Raw genomic sequence first — 27,153 nt, 5'->3', positions numbered from 1 at the left:
CGGTTTAAATAGTTGTCAACGCTGCGCTCACAAACACTCAGCCCTTCGCCTTCCATGAACGCAGTTAGCGATGAGTCTGTTGTCTTGAAATTGCGGGGTAAAATAATGTTCGCTGGTCTGGTCTCACTTTTCAGGGCCGCTCCTCTTGTCTCCTCAAGTGTCGACGCCAGTATTTTCCACGGCGAAGTTCCCACCGAGTACACGGCAATATTCATGTTGATCGGGCTGAGCAAATTCATCGGGATACTGCTGTTGCCAATCAACAGTGTGTCCCTGGTACTCGAATTTTCAGCTTGCTCGAGCGGGAACCGGACGCCGTAGCAACCTTCACCACTAGCGCACTCGGCACCAAAGACATCAGGTATATTCTCTGGTATCCATGACAGACGACCGACCGTGAGAGTTTACACCATGCGAGCATTGGTAAGTCGGCTAGCCGGAACCCAGAAAGCATCGCTTTCAACCGCTGCAAATGAGTCGCCTTCGACGCGCTTCCCGACGCTGACGATGATTATGGATGTATTTGAGTGCTGCTCACACGCCTGCAAGATCTCGTTGGAGTGGTCGTATTCCTAGTCGATTGTCAGCTCTTCTCCCCCGGCATCATTTAGACAAATCGCGAGAGCTTGAATCCGAGGATAAATGGTCGTCTCGAAAGAATCGTCGTACGTTAGTGCGTATTCGAGCGCATCCGATACGATGCACGCCTTCGTGTTGCATGTGTAAGCATACAGCGACTTATAAAATGGATTGGAAAACGACGAATTATCTTCCTGAATGCCAAGCTTTTGCGTCGGGATCTCGATTGTGAAAGCATCAAACGCAACGGTCTCAGACAGATCAACGTGAGAAAACTCCATCTTGGCCAAATCATCCGTGGTGCTGGCGTTCTCTGCCTTCTCGAAGTAGTCGACAATGACCTCGTGGAGGTTGCTGAGGAATGTTGCGTTGCCAGACGCAGGCGTCGTCAGATTCAAGTAATCGGCCATTAAAAGATCACCACCATTGTTAACAGGACGATCGTACGACTCAGGTCCCCAAACTTCTTTGTAGATCCCCCACCACCCTAGAAAAGTATCGCTCACGACCATAGCGTACACTGCGAGGTTTGTTGCGACTGACACATTCATCGGGAGTTCGTCGTCCGACGGGAGCTCGGATGTGGCAGCGTTCATCGGCATACTGACCGAACCTGTTGGATCCAAAGCCTTCGACAGCGCTCGCTCCTGCCACGACCGCGAAGGGAAGCCGTACGTAGCTAGAACAGTGTTAAACGGGTTCGCATAGTCGTCAGAATGGTTGTACCAAGTAGGAACTTTCTCAGTCGCTACGAACAAATTGCGTAAAATCGTGTTGAGCACGCTATTACCTGGCACATTTTCCCGAAAACTGGTGTTCATTGTCGTCGTCAAAAACCCGACGTCATCCAATTTTTGAGCTTCGTCCTCGACGCTCTCCAAAGTGAGATCGGATGAAATAATTCTAGGGCGAATTTTTCCCAAAACAACCTGCAAATTCAGGGAATTGAAACCAGTGTTCATCAAATAGCCCACGACTCCAATGACCGCCATCATGAGATATCTGCATCGATTTTCGTGATAGACGCTCCATTTCGTGGCGAGACACAGGAAAACAACTGCAATCACCATACTCAGAGCAGCATCCAGCGGCTTCATGACCAGCGCAATCAGACTACCTAATCTGCCGTTGTACTTGTCCAACAACTCCTTTTGCCCCGCCGCGTCCAGTTCGCCCGACCGAAAGGAGCTCACTTGGATCCCATCTCCTGCAAATAGCAGCGTTGCACTAGTGAAGGCGCTTGCCATCACGACGGCGACAATAACCACACGAAAGCGAAGAATGTCGATGTCCAGAATATAGTCACCGGAGGGTTTCCCAGCTCCAGGCTTGGTTGACCGACAATCCATCTCAATCTGCAATTCAAAAGAGCCTGGCATCACGACGCATTCACTGCAACAAATGAATAATGGCACTTGTTGCCCTCTCGCCACCACCGAGAATCCATGGAGTTAAGATCATTCCATGTCCGTACGTCCCGGTTCGAAAGCCCACTCACCATAAATTCGCCGCTGTTAGAACTCCATACAGTTGAACATGTTCTTTCCCATCTCATTAAAATCCAGTGCAACAAACAGACCGGTAATGGCAAGCTACAGCGTTTTTTTTTTAATATTCTCTATTCCACTTATATATCCATCTGAAGCCCGTGGTGTGGCGCACACAATGGATGCACTTGCGTACCCAACGGATGCTTGTCATTCCTGATATCTCAAAGCTCCCGATGGAACTCCAGCCGCTGCGCCCGCCCGCCGCCCCGCGCTACGGCAGCGTCCCGGAGGTGCGTGACAGCGTGCGTAGTAGCTCTAGCCATGCCCCCACCCTCTGACAGCCCGTGATTCTCTTGCCCCGTCCCAGTCTGCCACCACAGGTGCCAAATCGGCGTCAGAGGCCAACCAGCTCGACATCTTCGGCAACGCGCGCGACATCGAGCGCATCAGCCGGTGCGTGACTTGGTTTCTGTATGGGGGAGACCCTCAGCACCTCTGAAAAATTGGCGGTGATACTTTGGTGACATCGGGGAGCAGGCACCTGGACAATGGCAACCTCGGCGCAGCCATTGACTGCTTCATGGCGCTTGTGTCCGTCGTCTTCGCCGGCACATACGTCGCCAACACCTACATCCCGTACAACGACGTGAGTAGTTTGCTCTATTAATGCTGCTTAGGGGCCATTTAGTTAGCTGGTTACTAACTCTACCGTTGCTGGAATTCCAGATGCCGCACTCGATCTGGGTGGTCGAGGTAATCTGCGCCACGTTGTTCGCAATCGACTTCGCCTATCGAGGCGTGTACCTCGCTGCCAGTCGGCGCAAAGAGTTTCTGCTTTCGATGCCGGCACTCGTGAGCTTGGTGGTCATCCTTCCGGTGCTTCCTGCTTCTTTCTTCATCCGTTACCAGTGAGTTGTATTTTTTTTTAACTTTGGTGTTGAATTGGTGCTTTTACTAACATGTTTGGATGGTTGTTTATTCTGCTTTTTAGCACCTTCTGGTATGGCGAGTCGTGGTGGCGCTTTGTGTACCCGGCGCGCTTCGCCATGTGTTACCTGACGGGCAAGGCGGTGCTGAGCCGCTGCCACGCGTACTTGAACCCGGTGCGCCAGTTTGCGTTCTTGTGCTACCTGCAAATTATGTGCATCCTGCTGGGTGCGGCAGGAATCATTCAGATCGCCGAGACAATGGATGGCACGCTCTCCGTGAAGAACCTTGGCGAGTGGACCTTCTTCAACTCGTTCTTTAACTCCGTGATGACCTTCGTGACAATCGACAAGCCGCCGTCGGATAACAACCTGTCGAAGGTCTTCGTGGGCGTGCTCGTTTGCATTTTCATCTTGGTCATCCCGTATCAGATCTCGAACGTTATGGATCTGAGCAATTCCGTCTCAGCGTACGAGGAAGCGAGCTACAAACCTTCGTCTAAAAGCCACCATGTTGTGTTGTGTGGAGATCTCACTGCGTCCCGAATTAGCCACTTTTTCCACGAGATTTTCCACAACGACCACGATTTTGTCGGCGTTCACGTGATTGTGCTGAGTGAGGACCCCCCTGCCACGTCGTTAAAAGCGCTACTTCTGGACCCGTTCTTTGCGAAGCGCGTGTGGTTTATTCAGGGCTCGCTGCTCGACATTGACGATGCAAAGCGCGCTGCATGTGACTCTGCTGACGCCATGTTCATTTTGACAAACCGCAAGGGCGATGAGGAATTCTCGGTCAGTGATCACCGCACTCTGATGCGCGTACTCGCAGCAAAACGCCAAGCTCCGAAGGCGCGCATTTTTGCGCAACTTCATCGATCCATTCACTGTCAGCTCGTTCGTGATATGGGAGTTCAGAATGTGCTGTGCCTCTCGGAGGTGGCGCTGTCACTGCTGGGCCAAAACTGCATTTGCCCCGGCTTCTCGACATTCATGTATAGCCTGACATCGACTTCAAGTTTCGATGATGATAACGATGAAGGACTGGGAAGTCACGCGAAGCGCTCCAACCGATCGCAGGCGATCAATAATGGTGAGGGCTCGTGGGTGGATAGATATATTCTTGGTGCGAGCCACGAGGTCTACGTCGTTGAGCTACCCCCGGCATCCGTGGTTGCAGGCAAAACGTTCTCTGAGTTGGCCTCTTTGGCTTACTCCCACTGCGGTGGAATCATCGTCTTCGCTGTTGCTGATGGTCCTAGAGGCAAGGTGATCATCAACCCTGGAGATACATACACGTGCGTGGGTGGCGAGACCGCGTATGTCATTGCGCAAACTCAAGCCGATGCCAGCGCGCTGACGGAAATGTCTCCGAATGTGACGATGCCGCTTGCTTGGCGAGATATGCAAGTTTCGTCTCCTTCCTCACTCGTCCGCAGCGAAACAGGTTCAAGTGATGGTCATGGTGCTGACACCTCTCTTAAACGCCACCAAGCGCGCTTCGTTCACTGGCAGGTTGGAGACTACGAAAGCCAGGAGCCCGAGAAGGAGTCTGAGGGGGATGAAACTGGTGAGAAAATTCCAACCAAAAAGGCCCCGAAGACAGCTGAGGACGCGGTTATCCATGACGTTGAAGAGATCGGCTTTGGAGTTGCTCCGATCGTGATCTGTGTGACTACCGAGTCGGCTTTTTCAAATGATTTGGAGCACCTCATTGGACCGCTACGCACTCGTTCGCTGAAGCAATACCACCCCATCGTAATTCTGACTGCGAAGCTTCCCGACGACGATGTTTACGATGGTTTCAACCACTTCCCCGACGTGCACTTTGTCATTGGTGACCCCTATCGTCACAAAAGCCTGAACCGAGCCGGCGTATCGGACGCTTATCGTGTGTTGATTTTGGGTACTTCGACTGCTGCGTCGGACAACGACTCGGAGCTGCTTCAAGATGCGGAATCGATCGCACTGCACAAGTTCATTACAAGCTTCATCGGAACTCGGAAGGCGCCACGCGTGATCATGGAGGTTGGCAATCGCGCCAGCGTGCACTTCGTGGCACAAAATTTGTTGTCCAATGGCTGGTTCCCTGGGCCCGGTGGTGACAATGAACTCACAATGTTTTCTTCGTCGGAAGCATTCTCGCGCAACTTCTTCCTGTCGCCAGCGTTCACCTCTGGTTTGACGTACAGCACGTCGCTGTGCGACAGTCTGTTGATTAACCAGTTCTTCAATGACCGGATCAAGACCATCCTGGGGGAGTTCATGGTCACATCACGGGCGAGTCACGCATGGGCCGCTTTGCGTGGAGACAAGTCAAAGCCAGAGGTCCACCGTAGCTCCCTATTTGCCGTCGAGGTGCCGCTGGACTTCGTGGGTCGCTCGTTCGAGTACGTTTTCCACTACCTGCTGTCGTCCGACGATATCCTCGTGATTGGTCTCTATCGCTGCCACCCTTACATGAACTCAGCGGACGAGAAGGAGTCGAAGGCGCGAATCGAAGTCCCCGAGAAGGACCGCAGTGTACCGTTCGGCTATGTGTACGTGAACCCACAACCGTTTGAAGTCGTCACGGGCGACGATCTGCTCTACGTTCTATCCGGCAAGCAACCTTGCTGGGCCGAGACGCAGACTGCGTAGGTCAAAAGGACTGGGCCCAACCAACGCTAGCGTAGCGTAACATCTCGTCGCAATACGGCTGGCTATGTATGATGCATCGAAAAAGCAAAGCATAAAAATTTACACTGCTTACTACATAAGAATCATAGCTGCAACTACACCGACAACACCATAAGCCACGTGAAGCAGGCTAGTCGGAGTACCAGAAGATGATGTTGCGGACGAACTAGACCCTTGTGAAGACTTTGCCGTTCCTTGGCCAACGCTGCCACTGCTGTTGCTAATGCTACCTGTTCCAGCCCCACTTCCTGTAAAGTAAAATAGTGTCAGCATTGGCAGTGCAAACTCTCAAACGCAATCAGCAAACCCACCTAGCGTAGCGTTAGTCCATTCTCCAACCACATCGACCGGCTCGCTCACTGCTGAACCCGCTGCAGTATATCCTCCCGAGATACTTTGTTTCGGGAAGCTCACTTCATCCTCCTTCTTCCACATAGCGCTGGAGGGTTCGTGCGTGGCATCCGAAGCTGCCGAACCCCATTGCCACTCCAACGCATCTTTCGTAGCCTTGAGATAGCCGTAGCCGTACTTGGGGATCAGCGTCTTCCACTTGAAGCCTGTGATGCCGAGTTGGGCCTTCTCGCGAATGTACTCGTTGTTGCCCGGACTACCGCTGATAATGATCGGTGGGATGTTATAGCCGTTGAAAGTCGACGCCTCAAACATCAAATAGGTGTGTTCGTGGCCAGCCAGGTACAAGTCGACTTGGTACTTGCTCATGAGAGGAACGATCTCCTTCGCAAACCGGTTGCCAGCCTCGCTCAGTCCTTTCGGTGTCTTGAAAGGCGGACGGTGACCGCAAATCACTACGTACGGCGTCTCGGAGCGCTTCACACGGCTTAGATCGTACTCCAGCCACTTTGCCTGCGCCGTGCCGGCTGCTGTACGAGCTGCTTCGTCCACTTTCCATGTGCCGTCACTCTGCAATGCAGCGTAGGCCTCGTCACCGTAAACCTCCGTGTTGATGAACACGAAATGGATGAGGCCCGACGAAAAGCTGTAGAATTCGTTCGAAGAAGACCCGCTGGCAGCTCCCGCACCGAGTGTGATGCCCTGAAAACGTCGATAGTAGTTCTGCACTGAAAGAGCAGGCGAGAGCGCGTATTGGTACTCGTGCTGCAACAACAAACACAAAAATTAGCCTACAAGGATAAAAGTTTTCAGTGAAAACCATCGTAGAATGGTGGATGACCGTACATTGCCGACGGTCGTCATCATGGGCACCCGCGACGTGATCGGCTCCAGCTCGTCCATGTAGTTCTGTCCGTTCGACCCGGTGAGTTCGTAGGACAAGTCGCCAATGTTCAACACGCCACTGTAAGCTCCGTCATCCACGAGCGCGCTCTTCAGCGCCGGTAAAGATACAGCAGCTGCGTGGCCCTGCACTGGCGCCCCCATGTCTCCGAACACCGCCCACGTAATCTCCCCATCAGGGACTGTGAAGTTCAGTGTTTGGCCCTCGGCGTCGGACTCGAGCGCGTAGAAGATCGTGGAGCCCGGCTCCAGATTAGCCAACAGCGCCGACCAGCACGCAACGGTCTCGCCCGCCGCCTCTGTTACTAGACCCGCGCTCCTACCGCCCACTGAAGAGCTCAGGTCGTCTGCGGATGAACCAAACGTGAGCCGGGACGAATTCACGCTGGACGCGGTGACCCAGTCCAGCATGTAGTGAACCTGGCCGCCGCCCTCTTTCTCCACGAGGCTCAAGTGAAATTGCGTTGTAGCCGACGCGGCCTCAAAGGTGGCGACGGCGGCGACAATTGCAGCGATGCTGGCGTGGAGTAGCATGGCTGGCTAGGGTCGGTTGAATTTGTTCCGAGAAGATTGACAAGTGCAACGGCTGATCCGACTCTCTGATCTGACTTCACCTCGACTAAGTACGAACGTACGAACAGAACTGACCGACTCGAGCGACAGATGCAGACCCGGAACACGATACCGGTAGTCACAGTTATTCCATGTATAGACAGACACCTTCTAACGTTCAGCAGAGGAACTATGCTCAATGACCTCAGCCCATGGCTAATGAAAGCCTGTATGACACAGGCTGCATCTACACTTCTCTTTGTCAACTGTCACTGGCGTACCAGTTAGTTACAAAACAAACATGTTCTAAATTTGTTTATTCTAAAATTAGAATGGTTTCATCTAGAAAGAGAATACTTTTTAAATACCGGTTTCGATCGACATCACCTATCCCTACCGGTACTGCATTGCAACGTCACGGTCGCCACGTTGCAGACCCAAATGCAAGTATCCAAGCCTTGGATCATGTAGGGATCCTGCGCAGGTCCGACACGTTCAACGCGACGTAGCTTCACACTTGTATTTCGCTCTTGATGACTTTGTTTCTTGCTTTTTTTGATCTTACACAAACCTGCGAACGGCATCTATCCTAACGAAGCGACCGGCGCAGCAGCTCCAGGCGTCTCTCCTTCGAGCGCTGGGTGCTGCCGCTGGTGCCGCCACCTTCTTTCTGTCTTTTCTCCTCTTGCCCTCTGTTTCTCTCGGTGCCTGGCTGTATGACGTCAGTTGCTAGTGTTGGGGGATCCGCGTCATTGAACTTCGCCGTCGCCGTCGTCAGCGTGAGCTTCGGACACGTGGACGCGCTTAGACCACGGACGGCTTGCACTTTTGCTTGTGGGAGGCCTTCCAGTCCTGCTTCTGGCACTCGGCGCCGCAGTATCGCACCGCCTTGCAGCGCGAGCACACGAGTGTGGACGGCGCCTTGCACACGCGGCAGCGCAGGGCCGCCTCGCGCTTCTCGATCAGCTCCTTGTCGAAGCTGCAATAACACACAGCATCAAACCGTCAGCAACTATTGCACTAGGTGGGGTGCAACTGCAGAGGCAGTAGGAAAGGCGTACCCGAGCTTCTTCATGTCCCGCCAGGTCTCCATGGGCTCGGCGCTAGACTGCGTGTGGTACATGTCCTTGAAGCCCTTGAGCGTCAGGCCCTTGTTCTCGTCGCACTGGAAGTACGTCTGGATCTCCTTGATCTCCTCGTCCGAGAAGGGCTTGCCGTCGTTGCAGATCTTGCTGAACTCCTTGAGCTTGTCCAGCGTCAGGCTCTTGTCCGTGGGCTTCTCGAGGAACGAGATGAAGAGCCGCGTGAGCACGGCCTCGAAGTCGCGCGTCAGGTTTCCGTCCTTGCCGATGAGCAGCGCGCGCACCTCGTTCTCCGAGATGCCGGCGTCCTCCTGCTGGGTCTTCTTGGGGGCCATGGCTGTGCTTTAGAGTGGGGTGTGGGGGGCTTCTGGTGTCTCCGGGGGGCGGTGACCAATCTCGAAATGCTCGGATGCGTCGAGCGGACGGGTGTCGTGTAACTGCCGGCCCGCGAGACTTGATATCCCTGGGTATAACAATCTTCCAATCCGGCCCGAGAGAGCCATGCCCAGGTTGTTGTAAGGTCGGACTGACCTGCGATACCCGATGCGTATCCAGCGCCGATTGGCTGAAAAGCGACCGCTCGACGGACGCAAAGAAAAGCCTGCGCGGTGTGGTCGCACACCAAATTGCCGCGTGGCAGGCAAGTTGCTGGTCGTCACGACGAGAGCCTCGACGTTGGCTCGCGCAAGTCCCGGCGTGGCATACACTCGGTCTGTCGCCACCGTGGCGTCGTGACTGTCTTGCCTGCCTGCCATAGGCACGAATGACGCTGGCGTTCGCAGCGTAACTTCTCGAGAGAGCGCCAGGCAGCAGGAGCCAGCGGGTGCCGCTGACGGATTCAGCTCGTTTAGTCCCCCACGCGGTTGACCACCCTGCAGGGCAGCAACGGTATACCGAATTAGCTGCACCGCTGCCACCACACCGTGGTTCTCTTTCGCGTCAGCCCCTCGGTGGCGACCATACCGACCGTCGGTAATAATGGCCCCCGTCCTCATGCTGCATCCTGAAAGTCTTGATACTTATTCCACGGTCTCACTTCCAGCGGCGGACAAGTGGATATGTCACTGTTGACGAGTAGTTCGTCCAGTTGGTTGACCTCCCCGCTGCACAGCAGTCGGTAATGCTGGCCTGCTGCTCACGCCTGACGGACTTGGAAGCCCCGGCGAAAACTATTATTTCATTTAAACTCGGGAAAACTCGAAGCAAGCAGCATGTTGCAGCACGGTATCCTAATGCACCTGGAGAGAAAGCCAGCCGCAGCGCCTTCAACACGGCCGTTGCCGTTGCGCCTCCTTTTCGCGCGCGCTGGTAGTCAGTGCCACGCCCGCCAGTTTCAAACTGCGCTTCTCCCATTGGTCGAAACTCGGCCCAATCGCCCGTCACAATCGCGCAGGAGGGAGAGAGCAGCTCAAGTCACGCCCAGACGAGGGACCAGTGACCGGCTGCGAGCGCCTCGAGCTCCGTCCGCTTCTTCGGCCCCGCAGCAGCGCCAAGCACGCGGCACCGCACCACTGCCAGCCGCCGTCTGCGACTCTACAGACAGTAAACAACCTCCCCCTCCTCTGCTCTTCTCGGCGTCGGCGCGTCCGTCTCTCGACGAGCCCCATGGACGAGGAGAAGCGCCACTACCCGCTCTCGGCGCGCTCCAACGCCGTGTACAACAACTTGAACCTGTCGGCGCGCTCGCGGCACGTCATTCAGCCAAGCAGCAACCTGGGGAGCCGCTTCCCGGCCTCGGAGCGCTCCAGACAGATGAACCTCAGCCAAGTGTCCACGGCCAGCAGCGCCGCGGGCTTCGACGAGATGAGCCGCGTGTCCCGCTACTCGACGGCGTCCTCCGCGTCCTCCGCCTACTCGACGGCGTCCTCGGCCGCCTCGTCCTACGGCGGGGGCGACCGCTGGGCGCCGCAGCACGCCTCCAACTCGTGCAACCTGTGCCACGAGAAGTTCTCGCTGCTGCGCCGCTCGCACCGCTGCAGGCGCTGCGGCTACCTGTTCTGCGCGCGCTGCTCCAGGTATAAGGCCGCGCTCACGGGCCACACGCACAAGTCCAGGCTCTGCGAGACGTGCTTCCCCAAGGTCCTGTCCGGCAGCAAACCCCCCATGAACGCCTTCGTGCACTCCAAGGCCTGGGTGCCGCGCGGCGTCTTCACGCACATGCTGAGCTACCTGAACCACGTGGACCTGTGTCTGGCCTCCATGACCTGCCGCTTCTGGTACAAGCGCGCGCTGCTGGACATCACGTGGCGCCCGCTGTACATCAAGGAGTTCGGCGACGACGAGAGCAGCCCGCAGCGCGAGTCCCTCGTGGCCTTCCAGCGCGACGTGCACGGCATCGGCTTCGAGAACTTGTCCTGGTATAACAAGTTCGCCATCCGCTGGTCCGCGCGCAAGGCCGCCGAGAAGAAGAAGAGCTTCTTGGTCATGTCCAGCCTGCTGGCGTCGCTCAAGCTCAGCAAGTACGCAGCGCTGTTCGAAGCCGAGGAGATTGATATCGAGTCGCTGTGTCTGATGAACGCCGGCCACCTGCGCGACCTGGGCATCCCGTTCGGCCCTCGCATGAAGCTGCTGAACGCTGCTGCCTGCCTCGCCGACTTCAACGAGGACGACGATGACGAACGTCCGTCCATGGAGTCCAAGCCTATCACGCCAGTGGCCCGCTTCAAGCAGAAGCGCGCCGAGATGAAGCACTTCCGTGCTGGTCTTGTGCGCCGCGTGCAGCAATCAGCCGTTCGCATCGCCATCCTGACTAACGAAGGAGAGCTCTGCAATGTTGGCTCGGGCATTATCATTCACGAAGACGGACTCATTGCCACAGCGCGTCATTGCCTGCAAGGTGAACAGTTTGACTGCATTTACAGCGACGAGTATATGATCCTGGTTGCCCCCACCGAATCAACTTCGTTGCCGCCGTTATGGAAGTATCACGCGCGCGTTATTCCCGAGTGCTGCAATGAAGAGCTGGATTATGCACTACTGCGCGTAGAGTGCGAAGTGATTTCGGACCCGCCTAGCGGGCTGTATATTGGCGACGTGACGGACCGCATGATCGCGCGCAACTGGACTGTGACAAAGCTGGAAGGCACTTCTCGAGAAACGATCGGAAAGCTGCCGGCCGTGCGTATCGGTAATTCAAACAACGTGGAGCCAGGCGACGAGATGTGGATGTTCGGCTACCCTAGCAGCGGTCACAACACCATCACCGTGCATCACGCTATCTGCTCCGGTACGGACTCCCAGGTGTACGAGGGCGAAGAAGTCGACAAGGCGATGCTCCGCACGGCGGCGCAGCTGGACAACGGCTTTAGCGGCGGCGCTGCCGTGGACAAGAAGGGCCAGCTCGTGGGGTTGATCTCCTTCAGCGTGCTGCGTCAGGACCGCGTGCGCGCCATCAACATGGTAAAGGGAGCTATCGAGTGCGCTAAGCGCGAGTACAACTTCTCATGAGGTGGTGCAGCGGTGGTGAGCTGAGCCGCATTCCGTCCGTGGCCACCTCGCCCCCAGTAGGAAAAAAAACAGTCGAACGCGAAGACTGCCGTCGTAGTTGTCGTCGCAGAGCGTCAGTGGTGTCGTAGTATTTCAAGGTGGAAAGGTGGTTAGTTTTTTTAATTGAGAAATAAGTTGAAGCTAGCTAGTATCCCCACGGCTAGCAACAAGGTAGAACAACCAACATTGTCAAGTCAAGTTGCAGTTGCAGTGGTACATGCAACGACATCACTTCCCGCTTAGTTACGACTTAGGGGAGGCTGTGTCCGCCACACCATTTGCCAATTCGCGTCGTAGAGCCTTGACCCTACTATCTACATATTAGCCGATAATGGAGGAGAAGGGACCGGAGGCCGTGGGCGTGACGCTCTACCCGGCGGACTACGAGGCCGTGGAGATGGTCACGGACCAGGGCAAGGAGATTCTGCAGCAGTAAATACCTTCTCTACGTCTAAATACCGGTAAAGATTAATGCTAATATGTGTTTTATTATTTTTTTCTTGCTATTATTGCGCAGGGAGTTCACCGAGGCGCAGCTGTTCCTGCACTCGATCCAGGAGCTGGAGCGCGTGCGTGGCGAGCGCAAGAAGAAGAAGCAGAAGACGGAGGAGCCCGAGGCCGATGCCGTCAAGCCAGAGGAGGGCGCGGACGAGTCTATGGAGGATACTGAAGCCGTGGAGAAGCTGGAGGAGGCCGTGCAGGACGCTGAGGAGGAGGACGTCATCGACCCCCGGATTCACTACCGCCCCATGGTGGCGGAGCTGCAGGCGGCCGTGGCCGAGCTGCACCAGCTGATCAACTCCATCGACTTGATCCGCCGTCGAGACTTCCTGGAGGAGATGCGCTGCATCCGGGAGAACACGGCGCCCAAGAGGGAGGAGCTGGAGCACCTTGTGGAGTCCAAGAGTGCGCAGGTGAAGGAGAGCGGCACGATCTTGCTGGAGGGCGTCGAGGCGCTGGCCAAGACGGTGGAGAAGGAGAGCGTCTTCTTCCAGGGCATCACGCAGATGCTGCGCAAGTGGAAGATCTGCGCACCGATCCACGGAAATATCCCCAAACCGTTCCGCGCGGGCGAACCGCTCGCGGTGGACTGCAGCTACGGCAGCGGTGAGTGTTTTGGTGTCTGTGGGAGGTTGAGATTGGGTTCGAGTTGAAATTTACTGGTTGTTGTGGTGTTTTAACAGCGGGGTCCATTTTCGTTCCACAAACGCGATCAATCGCTGATCTCGCTTATGCTGAGGTATGTTTGATAGTGTGGTGGGTGCTATTGACCTCCATGACTAATTTCTTGAATGATTGTTGCTGTTAGTTGAGCCGCACGGAGAAGGGACTTGTCCGTGTGAAGACTCCAGAGGACTTCCTTGCTCGTACGATTCAGGTATGTAGTCTTATTCACAACAAAATGTGCGGTGGTTCTGACGTTGTCGCTCGTTGTGTTGGTTGGAAATTAGCTGAAACTAGAAGCGAAGGATACTGGAAAAGAGGGAAACTACACATTGCCGTCGCCTCGGTTAATTCACATGTACGAAGACAGCTTGCCTTTGAATACGTGAGCACATGACTAACACGGAATATTGACAAATGCAGGACTAAGGCAGAGATGGATGCACTAGAAGATACCCCCGAGGACCTTAAGATCCTGGATGAACGAAACGTGTCGGTACTGAGGGCAGTGCAGTTCTCCGTGTTCTGTGAGGAACTTTTTTACACGCTTATGAAGGAGGCACTTCAAAACACGTCCAAGTGGACAGATACGGCATACAACATTAGCAACTACGTTGTAAAGAAGCATGGCAGGGAAGAGGGCGCAGCGGCAGACACGCACATATCTGTTCTGCAAGTGCTGGACGATGAGATTCAACTCCGCGTGAACGAACGGTATCACTTGTCAATCAAGCTTGTAGATGTGAAGAGTTTGGCGAAGAGCAAGGATGCAGCGGCGGAGAAGACAGGAGAAGTACCATCGGAGCAGGGACAGGAAGCAGAGCCTGTGGTTGATGTGAAGATGGAAGAGCCCAGGGCAGGGGATGCTCAAGTGCCGATTAGCAGCCCGGTTAAACCTCGTCGAGCTGCATCGATCTCGTATTCGACTCCCGTCGACAGTGACGAAGCTTTTCTGACCCAGACTTGCCGGTATACGCTCCTGTTGCTGCAGCAAGAAATCCGGACACGCCACGGCCGTAAGGAGATTTCGCGGGCATTGCTGTACACAGGCATGGATGTATCAACAGCTGCTGGTGGCGCGAACCCAGGTAACTCTGGTGCTGGTGGAGCTGGCGCTGCGGGTATGGGCCCTGCGAGTGAAGTTGACAAGCATGATAACACGCCAGGAACGCTGGCGACAGTGCTGGCTGTTTTGGCGCATAACCTGCTGAAAAATGAGGTCGCCCGATACATGGATGAGGTATCTTCGGTGCTCGCCTTCCAGAAACTTCAGGCATCAGCATCAGGTCGTGTGTTGGACGACGGTTTGCTGCAGCCGATTTGCGACTCTGTGCGTGGAGTGTACGTGAGTCCGCGATGGAAAACATGCGCGTTTGACTCGACGTTGTCGGCCTTCGACCTGACTATTGGCAAGAACTTCTCGACCGAAGTGCTCATTTCTGGAGCGCGCATTCTTCTTCAGACCGGGATCGCGACCCAGCGCGAAGTGTCTGGCGTGGAGGGTCTACGCGAGTTTGTGGAGACGACCGTGTGCTCCCAAGTGGCATTAGCACTGCACCGCGACGCAATGTCCTTCGGACTGAAGCAGAGCTCTATGAATTTGGACCGCACAAGTGTCCGTCTTGTGGTTACTGGCGAGTGGGACGGCAGCTGCATCGGCGAAGGCCGTGTTTCCGACTCGCGCTCGGTTGGCTCGGTCTTCCTCGAGCCGTACTTCGCGGCCGATGGCAGCTTGGCCATCAACTGTTTGCTGCAGGCCGTCGACGCGAGCAAGCTAGCGCCTCTGCAAGCCACGCTCTGCCGCTCCGCATCCGGGGAGGTGCACAAAGTGGAGTGGAAGCGGATACCTGGATCCAGCGACGCGGGCAAAATGCTCTGGCTCATGCAGAAGACCGGCGTGCTATCCACCCCCTTCAAGCCGTCTACTAAGGCAAAGACAGCGCAGCTATCGAACGGCAGCAATTAATCCCCGAAATGTCTTAGGTAGGGCACCCACCAGCAGTAGATCGTGAACCTGACCAGGCATGAAAACCCAACGCAATAGCAGCATTTCTTTTGTCTTAGACCTCAGCAGCTCGCGCCTTCAACGAACACAAGCCGCACGAGTTAGTTCATTGACACCGTTCAGCTGCGCGCGGGGCGCGGGGCCGGGTCCGTGCCCGACAGGCGCTTGAAGATGGCGTCCAGCTGGTCCGCCACGAGCTCGTAGCCGCCGTTGCCCTGCAGCGCGCGGTGCACCTGCTCGTTGAGCCCGCCGGGCGTGGCGGCCTCGTCCGCCATCTCGCCGAAGCCCTCGCTGGACTCGGCGCCCGCCGTCGCCAGCGCGTGGAAGAAGGACGCGATGTAGTCGCGCGACGCCTGCCCGCCTGCCACCAGCAAAAGACCAATAACCTGTCAGACTACTGCACGTAGAGTCTAAGCTGCTGAACAACAGCAGCACTATCATACTGCGGACGCACCGACGCCGTTGTTGACACACCACTGCTGCGTGGTGTCGCACGTGGCGTAGAAGAAGGAGATGAGCGCCGTGATGCCCGTGAGCTTGGTGATCTCGGCCTCCTCGGCCACCATGACGGGCGTGCCCACCTGCGCGAACAGCTCGCGCGCGAAGGCGTTGTCCGGGAAGGCCAGGATGGGGCCAGCGCGCTTGGCGGCGGCGGGCAGCGGCACGGAGCGCACGACGCTCTCGCGCGGCAGCTGCACGAGCTGCAGCAGCTCGTCGTACGGGATGGTGGCCATCATGGACACCACCTTCTTGCCGGCGAACGACAGCTTGGGCAGCTCCTCGCGCGCCACGTGGGGCAGCAGCCCGATGAACACCACGTCGCTGCGGTCCACGATCTCCTGGTTGGTCGCGCCGATACTCACGCGGCCCGGGAACTTGGCCGCCAGCGCCTCCGCCTTGGCCTTGGTGCGCGCCGACACGTACGCGTGCTTGGGCTGCCAGCCGCCGGCGCTGCAGAAGCCCGTGAACACGGCCGAGCCGATCTTGCCCGTGCCTAGCAGGCCCAGCGTCGTGTCAGCGGAGGGAGCCATTTGGTCGTCTTGGTGTTGCTCGGAGGAATCGGAAGTGACGTACCCGATCCGCCGATGACTTGGAAGTTGTATGGATCGGGATCGTGTTGCTACTTTAGGGTTACTTTAGTTAAAACAGTAAATATACCGCTTGAAAATACTAAATCAGTAGATGCTGTGGTTAACCACGGTGGGGGTGTTCAACCTTTTGTATTGATTTTGGATAGTAGTTATCTGATCTCGTTGCTAAAAGGGGGATGTTTAGTACGCGACACTCGGCGTCCATCAAAACATGTTTCAGCGTCCATGTGGACGGATTCATGTTGAAGTTGCTGTATTGTGTTCACATTTGGTGTGTTGTTTGCCTGCGTGTTCCGATCGCACGCCCTGTATTCATTCTAACTACGTCTCGGTCTCCCCTTTACATACACTTACTTGGCCGCTAAAGCTGCTTGCAGGGCGAAGTTACCGCATATGAGGGTCGCTGTGTTTTCGCTCCAGCTGCGCAGGTAAGGAGCCGTCCGTGGAGCTGTTCAGGATCTCCAGTACCGTCTCGAAGCTTGGTCGCTGCTCCGGAGAGCTTACCCAGCACAGCGTCATGAGCTTCTTGAACAGGGGCGGGCAGTTCTCCGGAACCGTCGGCCGCAGGTTGTTGTTCAGCACGCCAAGCGCGGCCTGAATTTGTGTCAATCCTTCATACGGACATTGTCGTGTGATAGTTTCCCAGATCACGACGCCGTATGAGAACACGTCGGCCTTCTCTGTATATTTCTCGGCGGCCAGTACCTCCGGCGCCATCCACTGCGTGGTGCCGCAGTTGCCCGTCATCGTCTGAAAGTGCGCACGCACACGCGCCAAACCAAAATCAGAGATCTTGAGCGCGTACGATGAATCGATCAACAAGTTAGGGCTCTTGAGATCACGATGTAAGATAGGCGGCTGGAATGAGTGCAAGTAATTCATGCCTAGCGCCGTGTCACGAGCGAAACTGCGGGGTTGGACAACAAACATAATGTTAGCAATGGTTGAGCGCTTGAGCCGCACACGTACGACGGTTATCTTACCCGTATTGCTTGGCCATATCAATGACAACGTCCTGGCGGAGGACATTCCAGAGCGAGCCGCGGGGTAAGTACTCGATCACCAGGCAGCGTGTCGGTGGCTCCAAGCACGCACCCATAAGCAAGCAAATGTTGGGGTGCCTACAAGAATCAACGAATTAACAATCACTCACACAGAAACCTGAACAGATTTGGCAGATACAAAGCGTACCTTAAAATGCTCATGATCTGCACTTCGGCCTCGAATTCCTCCAGAATGTCTGCCGTCAGGTATTGGCAGACAAGAATCTTGACAGCCACGGCCGTTCCACGCCACTTCGCACGGTGCACCGTGCCGAACGCGCCCTGGCCGATCATCTCCTCAATTTGCAGTTCCTTGAAGTCCACATGCAAACTGTCGTTCTTGGCTTTCGATAGTTTCGGCCGCCTCCTCCGCGCGTGGTTCCCACCTGCAGCTCCTGCAGTGCCGCCGCCGCCACCCCCAGCGCCAGCGCCAGCTCCTTGTCCTTGCCCTACGGGACCTAATGCAGCCTGCACTTCTCCATTCATAGCCGCCTCTCCTGCCTGCACCTCCTCCGCCGCAAACTCCGCCACAAACTCGGCGTCAATCTCATCAATCAGCGGCGCAGCCGAGGTCTTCACATACATCGGCGAGTGGAGGAACAGCGGGATGCGCGCCTTCCGCGCAACTTCCAGCTGCATCTGCGCGGGCGGCGCAACGTCCCTGACAAACTGCCTCTCAATATTGGTCTTGAGCGTCTTGGCGTCGGGCGAGGCGTCCACCATCTCGGGCGCCGCGTCCAGCAGCTCCCCGCCTCGGTACCGGCCTCCAATCCGCAGCGGATTCAGTCCTCTCTCGGGGGTGTCCGCAATGCTCAGCATGTGGTCCTCCTGCGGACGGCGGTCCTCCAGGTCGTAGAACCCGTCGCTCTCCGCCTCGAACGACACGCTCTCCAGCGACGTATTCGCCGCGTCCGCGGCATGCCGAGGCGGCGACAGGAAGCCCATCTCCTCGTCATAGTCGTCGAACGTGATGCGGTGCTGGTTGCGTGCCGAGTCCGGCGGCTGCTGCTGTTGCTGCTGCTGTTGCCGATGGAACTGGTCCTCGTAGATGGTCGTGGGCAGCTGGTCCCCCAGCTCGGCGGCGTCCGCGGCCGCCACGGCGCTGCTCTTGACCTTGTTGCTGGGAGAGGAGGCTGCGGCTGTGGCCGTGGCGCTGTGCGTGCGCCGACGCATGGGCTGCTTCTTGGGCAGGTAGCTGGCGCCCGGCGCGGGCCCCGAGCCTTCCACACCCGCGGCCGCCACGGCGGAGGACGCGTAGGGCGGCGGCGCCTTGGGCGGCGCCTTCTGCTTGACCTGCTGGCGCGTCTGCGCCGCGTTGCGCTTCTGCTGCTGCGCCTGCAGGCGGCCGGCGGGGGACGCCGGGTGCAGGAAGGGCATGGTGTCGTCGGCGTCCACGGGGCTGCTCTTGTGGTCCGCCAGCTCCTCGTCGCCCCACGGCTGCTCGCGGATGAACTTGAGGTACATGGCGATGGCCAGCACCAGGAAGCACAGCGACCCGGAGAGCACCGGGTCCATCCCGAACATGCTACGCGCGCGGCGGCGTCTTCCCTTACTGTGTGTGTGTGTGTGCGAAGTGACGTTGCTTCACTATGAAGCGGTCCCCCCTTGGCGAAGTTGGTGTGCGGGACACGAGGTAGATAGAGATGGGTTCAAGTATTCGAGTGCGGCTTTTACGGAATGGAACATGGCTACATTTTTGGGACCTCATTTTTTTTTTTCGTCTACAGGCCGTCGGCCTTGGCGCCGGGCAGCTCGAGCGACAGGATGTGGTGCAGCGCAGCCTCGAAGGTGGCGAGGTAGTAGCCCGACTCGCTGCGCCGCTTCTCCGGGTCGCACAAGCGGTTCAGCAGCACCTGCGTCAGGATCGGCGCCTCCAGGTCGCTGTGGACGATCACATAAATAAAGATGGGCAGGAAGTCGTCTCCGCTCAGCACGTCGTCCTCCTGCGGCTTGGCGTCGCCTGCAGCGGCAGCGGCAGCTTCGGTTGCTTCGCTCTCGTCTGCGTCTGCTTCGTCTTCTTCCTTCTGCTCCTGCTCCCCAGCGGCGATCTCGGCGGGAGCCTCGGACTCGTCCCCGACGGTCAGGCCTCTCGACGACCGGTTCGAGCAGCTGCTGGTCGGCGACAGCGTCCGGTTCATCGGCGTCGGCGACTGGCAGAAGGAGCCAGCCATCGGCGTGGAGTTCCGTCGTCGGTGATGCGGCGGCTCGCTCAGGTACATGGTGCGCTCGGCCTTGTACAGCGCGTGGATCTGGTGCGCCGTGGCGACCAGCTTCCGCATCTTGTCCAACGGCAGGAACGCACCGTCGATCTCCTTGATAACGTCCACCACGGAGCGCCAGCTGCTCAGCGAGATCTTGTCCATCGGGATACCAAAGTAGCTCTGCGGCTTGCCCTTCAACTGGAACACGCGGTGGCGGAATTGACGCTCCTCGTGCTGGACGTGCCGCCTCAGGTACTGCGTCAAGTCGTACATCAACGGAACGCAGATACGGTCCTCCAGTTCGTGTCGGATTGCATCCGACACAAGCTGCTGCAGCTTGTCCTGGTTGCTCACCGCATCTGTTGTCATCAGACTTACAAACGAACTGTGCCGACCCATAGCAGGGTTGCCAGCGTTGCCAGATAGAATTTGCTTCATCAAACGCTGAACAATAAGCTCCATCTCCTCGAATCGATGCTCGAGCATGTACTCCTGAACACCATCCAAAATATCGCCGATTTCATCCAGCACATTCTGTCCGGAACAGAAACCATTCTGCTTCATTTTCGCGAGAAACTTATGGCAAGCCTTGCCTTCAGGGGACGTAAGATCATTCACGGTATGATACACAAATACACGGAGCTCACGCGAAATAGGCTGAGTGCGATTGCGCTCAAGGATACCCACGTGCGGAACATCCAAAAACTGCTGAAGCTGCTTGAGAGCGACGCCATGCAAAAACGTGAGAGGCGATGGTGCCACGAGCGCAGCGGTGGTACGCAAAAAGTTCTCCAACACAGGCGCCCGGTCATACGCAAGCTGGTTTGGCGAGTTTCGGCCGTGGCCACGACGGGTTGGGAATACACATTCATTTACCTGCCCAGATAAACGACTCAACTGCGCCCACAATTCACAAGAATGATTAGTTATCCGTACCGAAACCAGAGCATCAATATGGGTAACGAACCTTGCGGTGGAGCTTGTATAATTCACGGAAACGCTTCCGCGTAAACCAGACGACACCACTTTCAACATCTACGACACGCACAATATACTCCTGTGGGCAAACATTGCCAGTCCCAACTGTGAATCCTTTGCAAAAGCGAACCGGACAAAAGGTAAAACACGCACCATGTGACCACTGTTCCGAGCAGGTTTACTTTCTTCACGGAATATTCGGATGCACAAGGCGTGTCGAATACCTGAAAATCGCATGCATGTTAGCGCGTTTGCTACACACCCGTTTAACATCACGGTAGACCAGCTTACCCTTTGCCTTTAGAATGAGTAGGTGCCACTCGTGGTCTGATATCATTCCATTCATGTTCATTGTCATATCCATCAACTGTACAGGCAAACAACATCAACCCGTTAGTTCCGGCGCACCATATACTAGTATAGGGATCCGCGTGTTACAACGCAACAGCAACATGAACTCACCATCTTTGTAGGCTGGATTCTTGACAAGATCATAGAGCGCAGATAGTCGAGCTCCTGACTCGAAATAACGCCGCTGCGGTAAATCTCGCTCGCCTTCGAGAGCAGCTCGAAAACGAGATGCGGTTCACGGTGGCGGATGCGCTTCTCCGCCTCGGACAGGTCCAGCTTGCTTTTCTTGATCACATCAATGTGCGCAATGTCAAAAATACTCGACCGCTCGTTGCGCAGTTCCACGGGCAGGAACTTCTGGTTCATCGAGTCCGCCACGATCTTCTGGTTGGCGCGCATCGCCGCGTCGTCCAGCACGGGCGTGATAACCTCGTCCGTCGACGCGCTATCGTCATCAAACTCCTTGCCGTACAGCGTGCCGTCGTCCTCCGCCAGCGTGCTGTTGGATCTATCCGAGCGGATCTCGTCCGCCGCATCAAGCAGCAGCGCCTCCGCTTCGTCGCTCTTTTCCTCCAGCTCTCCCTCCTCCTTCTCGCTTTCCTCGCACTCCTCATCCTCTGGGATGCCGTCCTCCGACGGCGGGTACTTGTTCACCACCTCTCCATCGTCGTCCGGCAGCTGCAAAAGATAAAAAATAAATAAAAATAAAACCCACGGTCAGTGTCACCAGTTAAATAAAACCCACCCACCCACTACAATCCCTCTCACCCTCAGAAAGTCATCGGGCAGTGGGTTTTTCACCGGCCAACTGGAGCGGTCGGTATTGTCGCCCGCCCCGTTGGCCGCCGCGTCGTCGACAGCGTCCTCCGCCTGCTCCATACCGAGCACGGCCGTGATGGTGTCCTCCATGATGAAGCCGTTGGCCTCCAGCAGCACCTGCAGCGTCTCCGCCTCCCACTTGGGGAAGATCGAGTGCAGGATCTCCACGCCGCGCGCCACGGCCGCCGGGTTGGGCGCCCGGCTGGCGGTGGGCGAGCCCGACGGCGGCGCGGTGGTCGGAATACCGGTATTCTTGCGCTTGGAGGGGAAGATGGCCTCGAGCAGACTCTTGCGGTTGCCGTCCTCGCCGCTCTTCTTGAGCTTCATGAGCCCCGCGCGGTCGCGGCGCCGGCGAGACGCGGGCGGCGTGGGCGTGCGGCTGCCCGCGGACGAGTCCCCGCTGCGGGACGCCATGCCCCGCATGAACGCCGGCGACGGAGGGTGGAACTGGGACATATGTACAGCACCCAGAGAGCAGAAGACGCTTTGATTCGATTCGGCCGATTTTTTGCGTTCTACGACTAAAGCGGTGTACCGCAGAGAGAACCGGTTCATACCGGGGCTATCCACCCTAACCCTGGTAATGGGACCGGTATGTTACCGGTAGCGAAGTGGCGACTCAGCATTTGGCCCCTCTTGCCGCAGGAAGCGCGCGTGGAGCTTTGGCGAGAGGCGCCATGTTCCTGCCGTGGATATCCAAGTGCGAGCTAGTGCCGGTGTCGGCCGACTCGCACGTGCTCAAGGTGCGTTTTCCGCCGCCTTCTCCCCCTTTAACACCACTTATAAAATGAAAACGGCATCTCTAACCTGGTTACGCTACTGTGTCTAACCCGGTTTTCTCTCTCCCTTCTCGTTGCGACAGAAATTCTCCGAGAAATGCCAGCGCGGCATGTGCGCCATGGTGGTGGGCCACCTGGCCGAGGAGGGCGTGGACGCGCTGGCGGTGCTGCCCACGGGCCACCACATCCGCTGGGCCATGGAGGTGCTGGGCCACGCGTTCGCGCTGCCCATGGAGGACGCTGAGGTCATCTCGGGCTCGCTGAGCATCTACGAGCGTTGGCTAGGGGTGAACGAAGAGTCTCTAACCGGCAAAAGCGGCAAAAATGGCAAGGACCAGCGCCCCGCCTGCATGCAAAAAGTGGAGCAGACCTTCATCCAGGACATGCTGGGCCAGATGACGCTTCTCTTCGAGGAGCGTCCCAGCAACGGCGCCCCCAGCGGCACCGCCGACAGCAACTTGGCTACACACGTATCGCTCTGCACCAAGTAAGTGCTACCGGTAAAATACTTGTTTAGGCTAGTGTTAACCGTTTAGGCTAGTGCTAACCTGCAGCTACGTTTATGCGTTGCATTGTTGCAGGTTGTTAGAGACTTTTGATGCGCTTGTCAAGCACCGAGGCTCGCAGCTGTCCAATTCGACGTGGGACCGGTTGATCCGCCTCATTCTCGGCGCAGCGGACGGATTGCTGCACAATTTGCGCAACCAATTGGGCAACCAGTTGTGCGGACAGCTCGTGAGGCTGCTGTTTGAGATTTATCTGCGGTCGCTGCCTCAGTGTGGACCGAGGGGAGAACTGTGGGGTTTGCTGCAGAAGTTTTGCCGTCGCTGGATCCACCGCACGCTGGTGATCGAGCAGTGGAACGCGGTCACGTTGGGACTCACGCGCGCTCTCATGCGCCAGATCCACGACCGCGAGGCCTCCAAGGAGATCGAAGTCATCTGGGCGGACAACCGCCAGCCGTCCAAGTTCGAGATGGAGAGTCCGTTGCTGGCCTACGCCTGGTACCGCCTGCTGCGCGTGATCGGCCACCCGTCCGCCATTTTCGACCCGGACGTGTACCTCGCTGCGGTGAAGGGGGTGAGCAGGCTGGCGGACGAGTTCGCGCGCATCCAGAAGGTGCCACGAGTGCAATGGGAGCACGTGCTGGGTGCGCTCAACCAAGCGCCAAACCGCGACAGCCCCGTGTTCCAAGGAGTTCAGAACGGCGATAACGATGCAAGTGATGACCTGGGCACTGCCTCGCCGAAGACCACGGAACAACCGCGAGCTCCTCCTGATGTTAACACGATCCTGCGACTCCTTGGGCCCTGGCTGTTCGACGCTTGCTTGACTCGCAAGCCACGATTTGCTGCGGGTCGCAGCGAGGCGCTGCGTTGTCTTGGCAAGCTCATGTGCCACTACTCGAACGGCCGCTCCAAGCGGGTTAACTGGGCGCACAGTGTTCGTAGCCTGATGGCTCTCCAGAACGCGCTGCTTGACGATGATGAACGAATCGCAGCCTCTGCAGTTTACAACTGGTCCAACGTTTTTGGCTTGTACGGAAACCACACACTGCGTGGTGCTGGAGTTGTCGCGGGGCCTTTCCACAAGGCCGTCGAGCGTGTTTTCCGGTCGGCGGAACGTAAGGACACACCGTCTTCAAGTGCGAAGTCTGATGGTCGTCGCGGCCAAGATTCCTTCTTTGTCCAGGATGATCAGCATATCGGCGGCATTCCGATTGTTCTGCTCCGTCGTGCTAGTATCGAGGCCTGCAGCTCGCTTCTCACCATCCATGCTCATGTTCCACGTCCGCTGATTAAGGAGGCCGAGAAGGAGATCGTAGCACCTTCGATGGCCGATATTCCAGGTCTGTACTCGACCTTGCCCAAGTACACGAGTTCGAACGTTGTGGCCCTCCTAATGACAGCGATTAAGACCGAGACCGACCCCACGAACCAGCAGATGATGATGTGGATCATGACAGTGGCCATCCAGCAGGAGGCTGCTTTCTGGACGAATGGCCTGGCGTCCAGCCGCAACTCGCAGGTGCCATTCACCATCTTGCTGATTTGTTCGATTATCAGCAAGTCACAAAAGTACAAGCCACCGGTGTTGTTCACTGCGTTCGAGTGCCTGCGTCACTTGTCGCTAGTGTGCGAGGAAGTGTTTTTCCACCACGCGAACTCCGTCGTGCACCTGGTCAATGCGTGCTGCGATTTCATCAGCAACAGTGCACCAGTTCTGCGCTCGAGAGCAGCGCCGTTCTATCTGGACAGTCTCATGGCAGCAGCTTACAACTGCATCATTGAATGGATCGTAGCAGCACCTCTGTTGCTGAACAAGCAGCAAGTTATCGCCAAAATCATCACGACCATTGTGGACGGTAACGAACGCTTCCAGTCATTGTCCCCGAGCACCACAAACATGGCGGTGCGCGAAGCAGCTCAGAAATTGGTGCACATGCTGATGAAGCATCACGTTTCGCACACCAGCCATGCTGGTTCTATCGGCACACACTCGTCAGGACTGACCGAAAAGGTAAGTTGCGCTAACAACGTCTGTTTGGTGCAAAAGGCTGTATACTTACTCGATGTTGTTGTTGTTGTTGTAGTCTGTGCTTGCTCAGTTTTCCGACCTTAGCGACGCGAGCGACATCTACCGTCATTGCCGTTTCTTCTCTGTGAACAAGAATTCCATTCTGACGGTGATCGAGAAACCAGCGAATGCAGCGCAGTCAGGTGAAGCCATTCTGATCATGCGTGACTCAACGGGTCGCTATGTGTGGCGCTCCAAGCCTCGCCATCGTGACGGTCCTCGTCCTAAGAGTATTGCAGAATTCGAGAACTTCTCTGAAAACCCGAACTCGTCAGTTCGAAGAGACAGCGACTTCGATTCGGATTCCAACACCCTCGAGGACAGTGATGACGACGAAGACTATGAAAGTGACGAGGATTCTCGCGCCGAAGATCCGCTGCTAACTGCGATCCGCGATGCCCACACCAAGACGCCTCTGACGAGCTGGCGTTCGTCGTCTACTGGTGGAGTGGAACCGGACGCAGACCCTATGAGGATTTTGTCTGGTGAGGGCAACACCGGAATGAGCGTGATTGAGCGTAAAGCACAAGCTGGTCGCGACGAAGCCCGCGGCACCAAGGATGCTGTTTTTATGAGCTTGCTTGTATCGCAAAGCAATGAAGATAAGCTTGCATCGCAGCCGAGGGGCTCTTCTCGTGGCGTGAAGTGCCACAAGCCCACGCCTCCCGAGAAGGACCCTGCGCTCCAGACGTGGGAAGTCTCTCGAAGGATGATGAGCGAGTTGGGCTTCTTGTCTGTCCGCAACTGGGGATCCGTCTTTGCAATGGATGCAACCGTGACTACAGATTTCCTCCGTGATTTGGAGAAGCTGGATAAGCTGCCCGAACGTGAGACCTTCGACATTTCTGTAGCTTACACTTTCACGGGCACCTCCCGAGGTGGGTACGATCAAATTCACTTGGCGACTTCGACTGATGTGCGTGCCGGATACGTTGAGCTTTCGAAGGATTACCAGCTCTTCCTGTCAGCCCTCGGCGAGCAGGTCGACGGAAGGAACCACACAGGATACTCAGGTTTCGATGCTGATCTCGTGAATGGCCGGATGCTCTCCTATTCTCACTACAGCCACGAGGCGTGCATTTACGTGCCTACTTTACTCGTCGAAGGAGAGGAGGAAAGCGACAGCGACAGTGACAGTGATGCTGAAGACACGGAAGGAGCGAATGCTAGGATGCTGTTCCAACACGCCAACGTACTCATCGTTTGGAACGAGTGCCAGCAGACGTACCGTCCTGGAAGTGTGTTGTGGGACGCAGCGTTCAAGCTACCGGTGCCTACTTCGGGCGTGGTGCTGATCATCGACCCGTTGGGCAATGACCTTTATTGTGTGCACGTAAGTCACGAGTCATCACCGCTGTTCAACCAGCGTGACGTTATTGCGAATGAGGAGGACAGCTACGTGGATGAGGCTGATGTATACACGAGCCGCGTGCTGGGTCCGCTGCTCGATGGTATGGTAGTCAACGGCGCTTGGTTAGCGCCACTGGTGCGCCAAACTGCTATCAACGCTGCCATTCTTTCTCGGGCCTTCCACCGCTACCAGCACGATATCGGTGCCGTTTCATCCTCACCGGTGGGTGCTGAGGCCAACCGCAACAAGGTGATCTCAACATTTGTCGAGAAGCACATGCGCCCGAAGCTTCCTGGCGAATTCTACGGCGACTTGTTTGCAGATCTTACCAGCGATCCCTAAATGCGCACTGCTGCAGAGGAGAAGTCGGAGTCAATGTCCTATTTTGCCCGTTTGGTTTTTGTTTGCCTCTTTTGCTCCCTCGTTTTAGATGTCATGTGCTGCTGGACGCGTCTATCTCACACCAGTTCCTGTCTGAAGTTGAAGTGCTATCCTATGTTTAGGGAAAAACAACAGTCCAAGGCGCTCAGCTCAACTCCAGAGTTGACTGGCACTAATCCATTTGTGCCAGACCACAGGAATAGTTGAGTTTGCTTTCAAGTAGAGGGACGCGATCGTCGCGAAGGATGAGAGCAGTCACCCGGAGCTCGTTTTCGTTCGGATCGTCTAGGTCCTCCTCGAAAAAATTGGAGAAAGCGGAAGATCTGCACCAGGATGCTAGCCAAGAAGCGAATCAAATCGACACGAAG

The 27,153-nt window shown here is 56.5% G+C and overlaps 10 protein-coding genes across 10 annotated transcripts; 4 read left to right on the top strand and 6 right to left on the bottom strand.

Moving 5' to 3' along the window:
* Positions 1 to 572: 572 nt before the first annotated feature.
* Positions 573 to 1,928, bottom strand: IUM83_01638 (uncharacterized protein; the record flags this gene model as incomplete). Its single annotated transcript, XM_067925504.1, has 2 exons — positions 573 to 1,258; positions 1,370 to 1,928. The coding sequence occupies 2 exons, from the start codon at positions 1,926 to 1,928 to the stop codon at positions 573 to 575; spliced, it is 1,245 nt and encodes a 414-aa protein (XP_067797687.1).
* Positions 1,929 to 2,302: 374 nt separating this feature from the next.
* On the top strand, positions 2,303 to 5,632 carry IUM83_01637 (calcium-activated potassium channel subunit alpha; the record flags this gene model as incomplete). Its single annotated transcript, XM_067925503.1, has 5 exons — positions 2,303 to 2,359; positions 2,437 to 2,522; positions 2,607 to 2,715; positions 2,796 to 2,977; positions 3,061 to 5,632. The coding sequence occupies 5 exons, from the start codon at positions 2,303 to 2,305 to the stop codon at positions 5,630 to 5,632; spliced, it is 3,006 nt and encodes a 1,001-aa protein (XP_067797319.1).
* A 111-nt stretch (positions 5,633 to 5,743) lies between these two features.
* On the bottom strand, positions 5,744 to 7,459 carry IUM83_01636 (Iron/zinc purple acid phosphatase protein; the record flags this gene model as incomplete). The annotated part of the gene is made up of 3 exons (XM_067925502.1): positions 5,744 to 5,919; positions 5,983 to 6,787; positions 6,869 to 7,459. 3 exons carry the CDS (start codon positions 7,457 to 7,459, stop codon positions 5,744 to 5,746), a joined length of 1,572 nt encoding a protein of 523 aa, XP_067797318.1.
* Positions 7,460 to 8,281: 822 nt separating this feature from the next.
* IUM83_01635 (small nuclear ribonucleoprotein splicing factor) lies at positions 8,282 to 8,894 on the bottom strand (the record flags this gene model as incomplete). Its single annotated transcript, XM_067925501.1, has 2 exons — positions 8,282 to 8,456; positions 8,539 to 8,894. The coding sequence occupies 2 exons, from the start codon at positions 8,892 to 8,894 to the stop codon at positions 8,282 to 8,284; spliced, it is 531 nt and encodes a 176-aa protein (XP_067797321.1).
* Positions 8,895 to 10,164: 1,270 nt separating this feature from the next.
* IUM83_01634 (putative serine protease family S01B) lies at positions 10,165 to 12,006 on the top strand (the record flags this gene model as incomplete). The annotated part of the gene is made up of 1 exon (XM_067925500.1): positions 10,165 to 12,006. The coding sequence occupies one exon, from the start codon at positions 10,165 to 10,167 to the stop codon at positions 12,004 to 12,006; it is 1,842 nt and encodes a 613-aa protein (XP_067797320.1).
* Positions 12,007 to 12,376: 370 nt separating this feature from the next.
* Positions 12,377 to 15,175, top strand: IUM83_01633 (uncharacterized protein; the record flags this gene model as incomplete). Its single annotated transcript, XM_067925499.1, has 6 exons — positions 12,377 to 12,477; positions 12,563 to 13,152; positions 13,230 to 13,285; positions 13,355 to 13,423; positions 13,497 to 13,567; positions 13,633 to 15,175. 6 exons carry the CDS (start codon positions 12,377 to 12,379, stop codon positions 15,173 to 15,175), a joined length of 2,430 nt encoding a protein of 809 aa, XP_067797443.1.
* A 158-nt stretch (positions 15,176 to 15,333) lies between these two features.
* IUM83_01632 (Serine/threonine protein Kinase) lies at positions 15,334 to 16,245 on the bottom strand (the record flags this gene model as incomplete). The annotated part of the gene is made up of 2 exons (XM_067925498.1): positions 15,334 to 15,575; positions 15,669 to 16,245. The coding sequence occupies 2 exons, from the start codon at positions 16,243 to 16,245 to the stop codon at positions 15,334 to 15,336; spliced, it is 819 nt and encodes a 272-aa protein (XP_067797315.1).
* A 444-nt stretch (positions 16,246 to 16,689) lies between these two features.
* Positions 16,690 to 18,872, bottom strand: IUM83_01631 (TKL protein kinase; the record flags this gene model as incomplete). Its single annotated transcript, XM_067925497.1, has 3 exons — positions 16,690 to 17,212; positions 17,289 to 17,426; positions 17,497 to 18,872. The coding sequence occupies 3 exons, from the start codon at positions 18,870 to 18,872 to the stop codon at positions 16,690 to 16,692; spliced, it is 2,037 nt and encodes a 678-aa protein (XP_067797317.1).
* Positions 18,873 to 19,069: 197 nt separating this feature from the next.
* Positions 19,070 to 22,153, bottom strand: IUM83_01630 (uncharacterized protein; the record flags this gene model as incomplete). The annotated part of the gene is made up of 6 exons (XM_067925496.1): positions 19,070 to 20,446; positions 20,517 to 20,606; positions 20,681 to 20,751; positions 20,819 to 20,894; positions 20,990 to 21,556; positions 21,647 to 22,153. 6 exons carry the CDS (start codon positions 22,151 to 22,153, stop codon positions 19,070 to 19,072), a joined length of 2,688 nt encoding a protein of 895 aa, XP_067797316.1.
* Positions 22,154 to 22,374: 221 nt separating this feature from the next.
* Positions 22,375 to 26,746, top strand: IUM83_01629 (rap ran gtpase-activating protein; the record flags this gene model as incomplete). The annotated part of the gene is made up of 4 exons (XM_067925495.1): positions 22,375 to 22,440; positions 22,560 to 22,963; positions 23,058 to 24,996; positions 25,085 to 26,746. 4 exons carry the CDS (start codon positions 22,375 to 22,377, stop codon positions 26,744 to 26,746), a joined length of 4,071 nt encoding a protein of 1,356 aa, XP_067797648.1.
* Positions 26,747 to 27,153: the final 407 nt, after the last annotated feature.

Source organism: Phytophthora cinnamomi (assembly GCF_018691715.1).
Source record: "Phytophthora cinnamomi strain GKB4 chromosome Unknown Contig14, whole genome shotgun sequence".
NCBI classification, from domain to species: domain Eukaryota; phylum Oomycota; class Peronosporomycetes; order Peronosporales; family Peronosporaceae; genus Phytophthora; species Phytophthora cinnamomi.
Note: the sequence above shows the minus strand (reverse complement) of the source record. Positions and strands in the feature narration are given on the sequence as shown.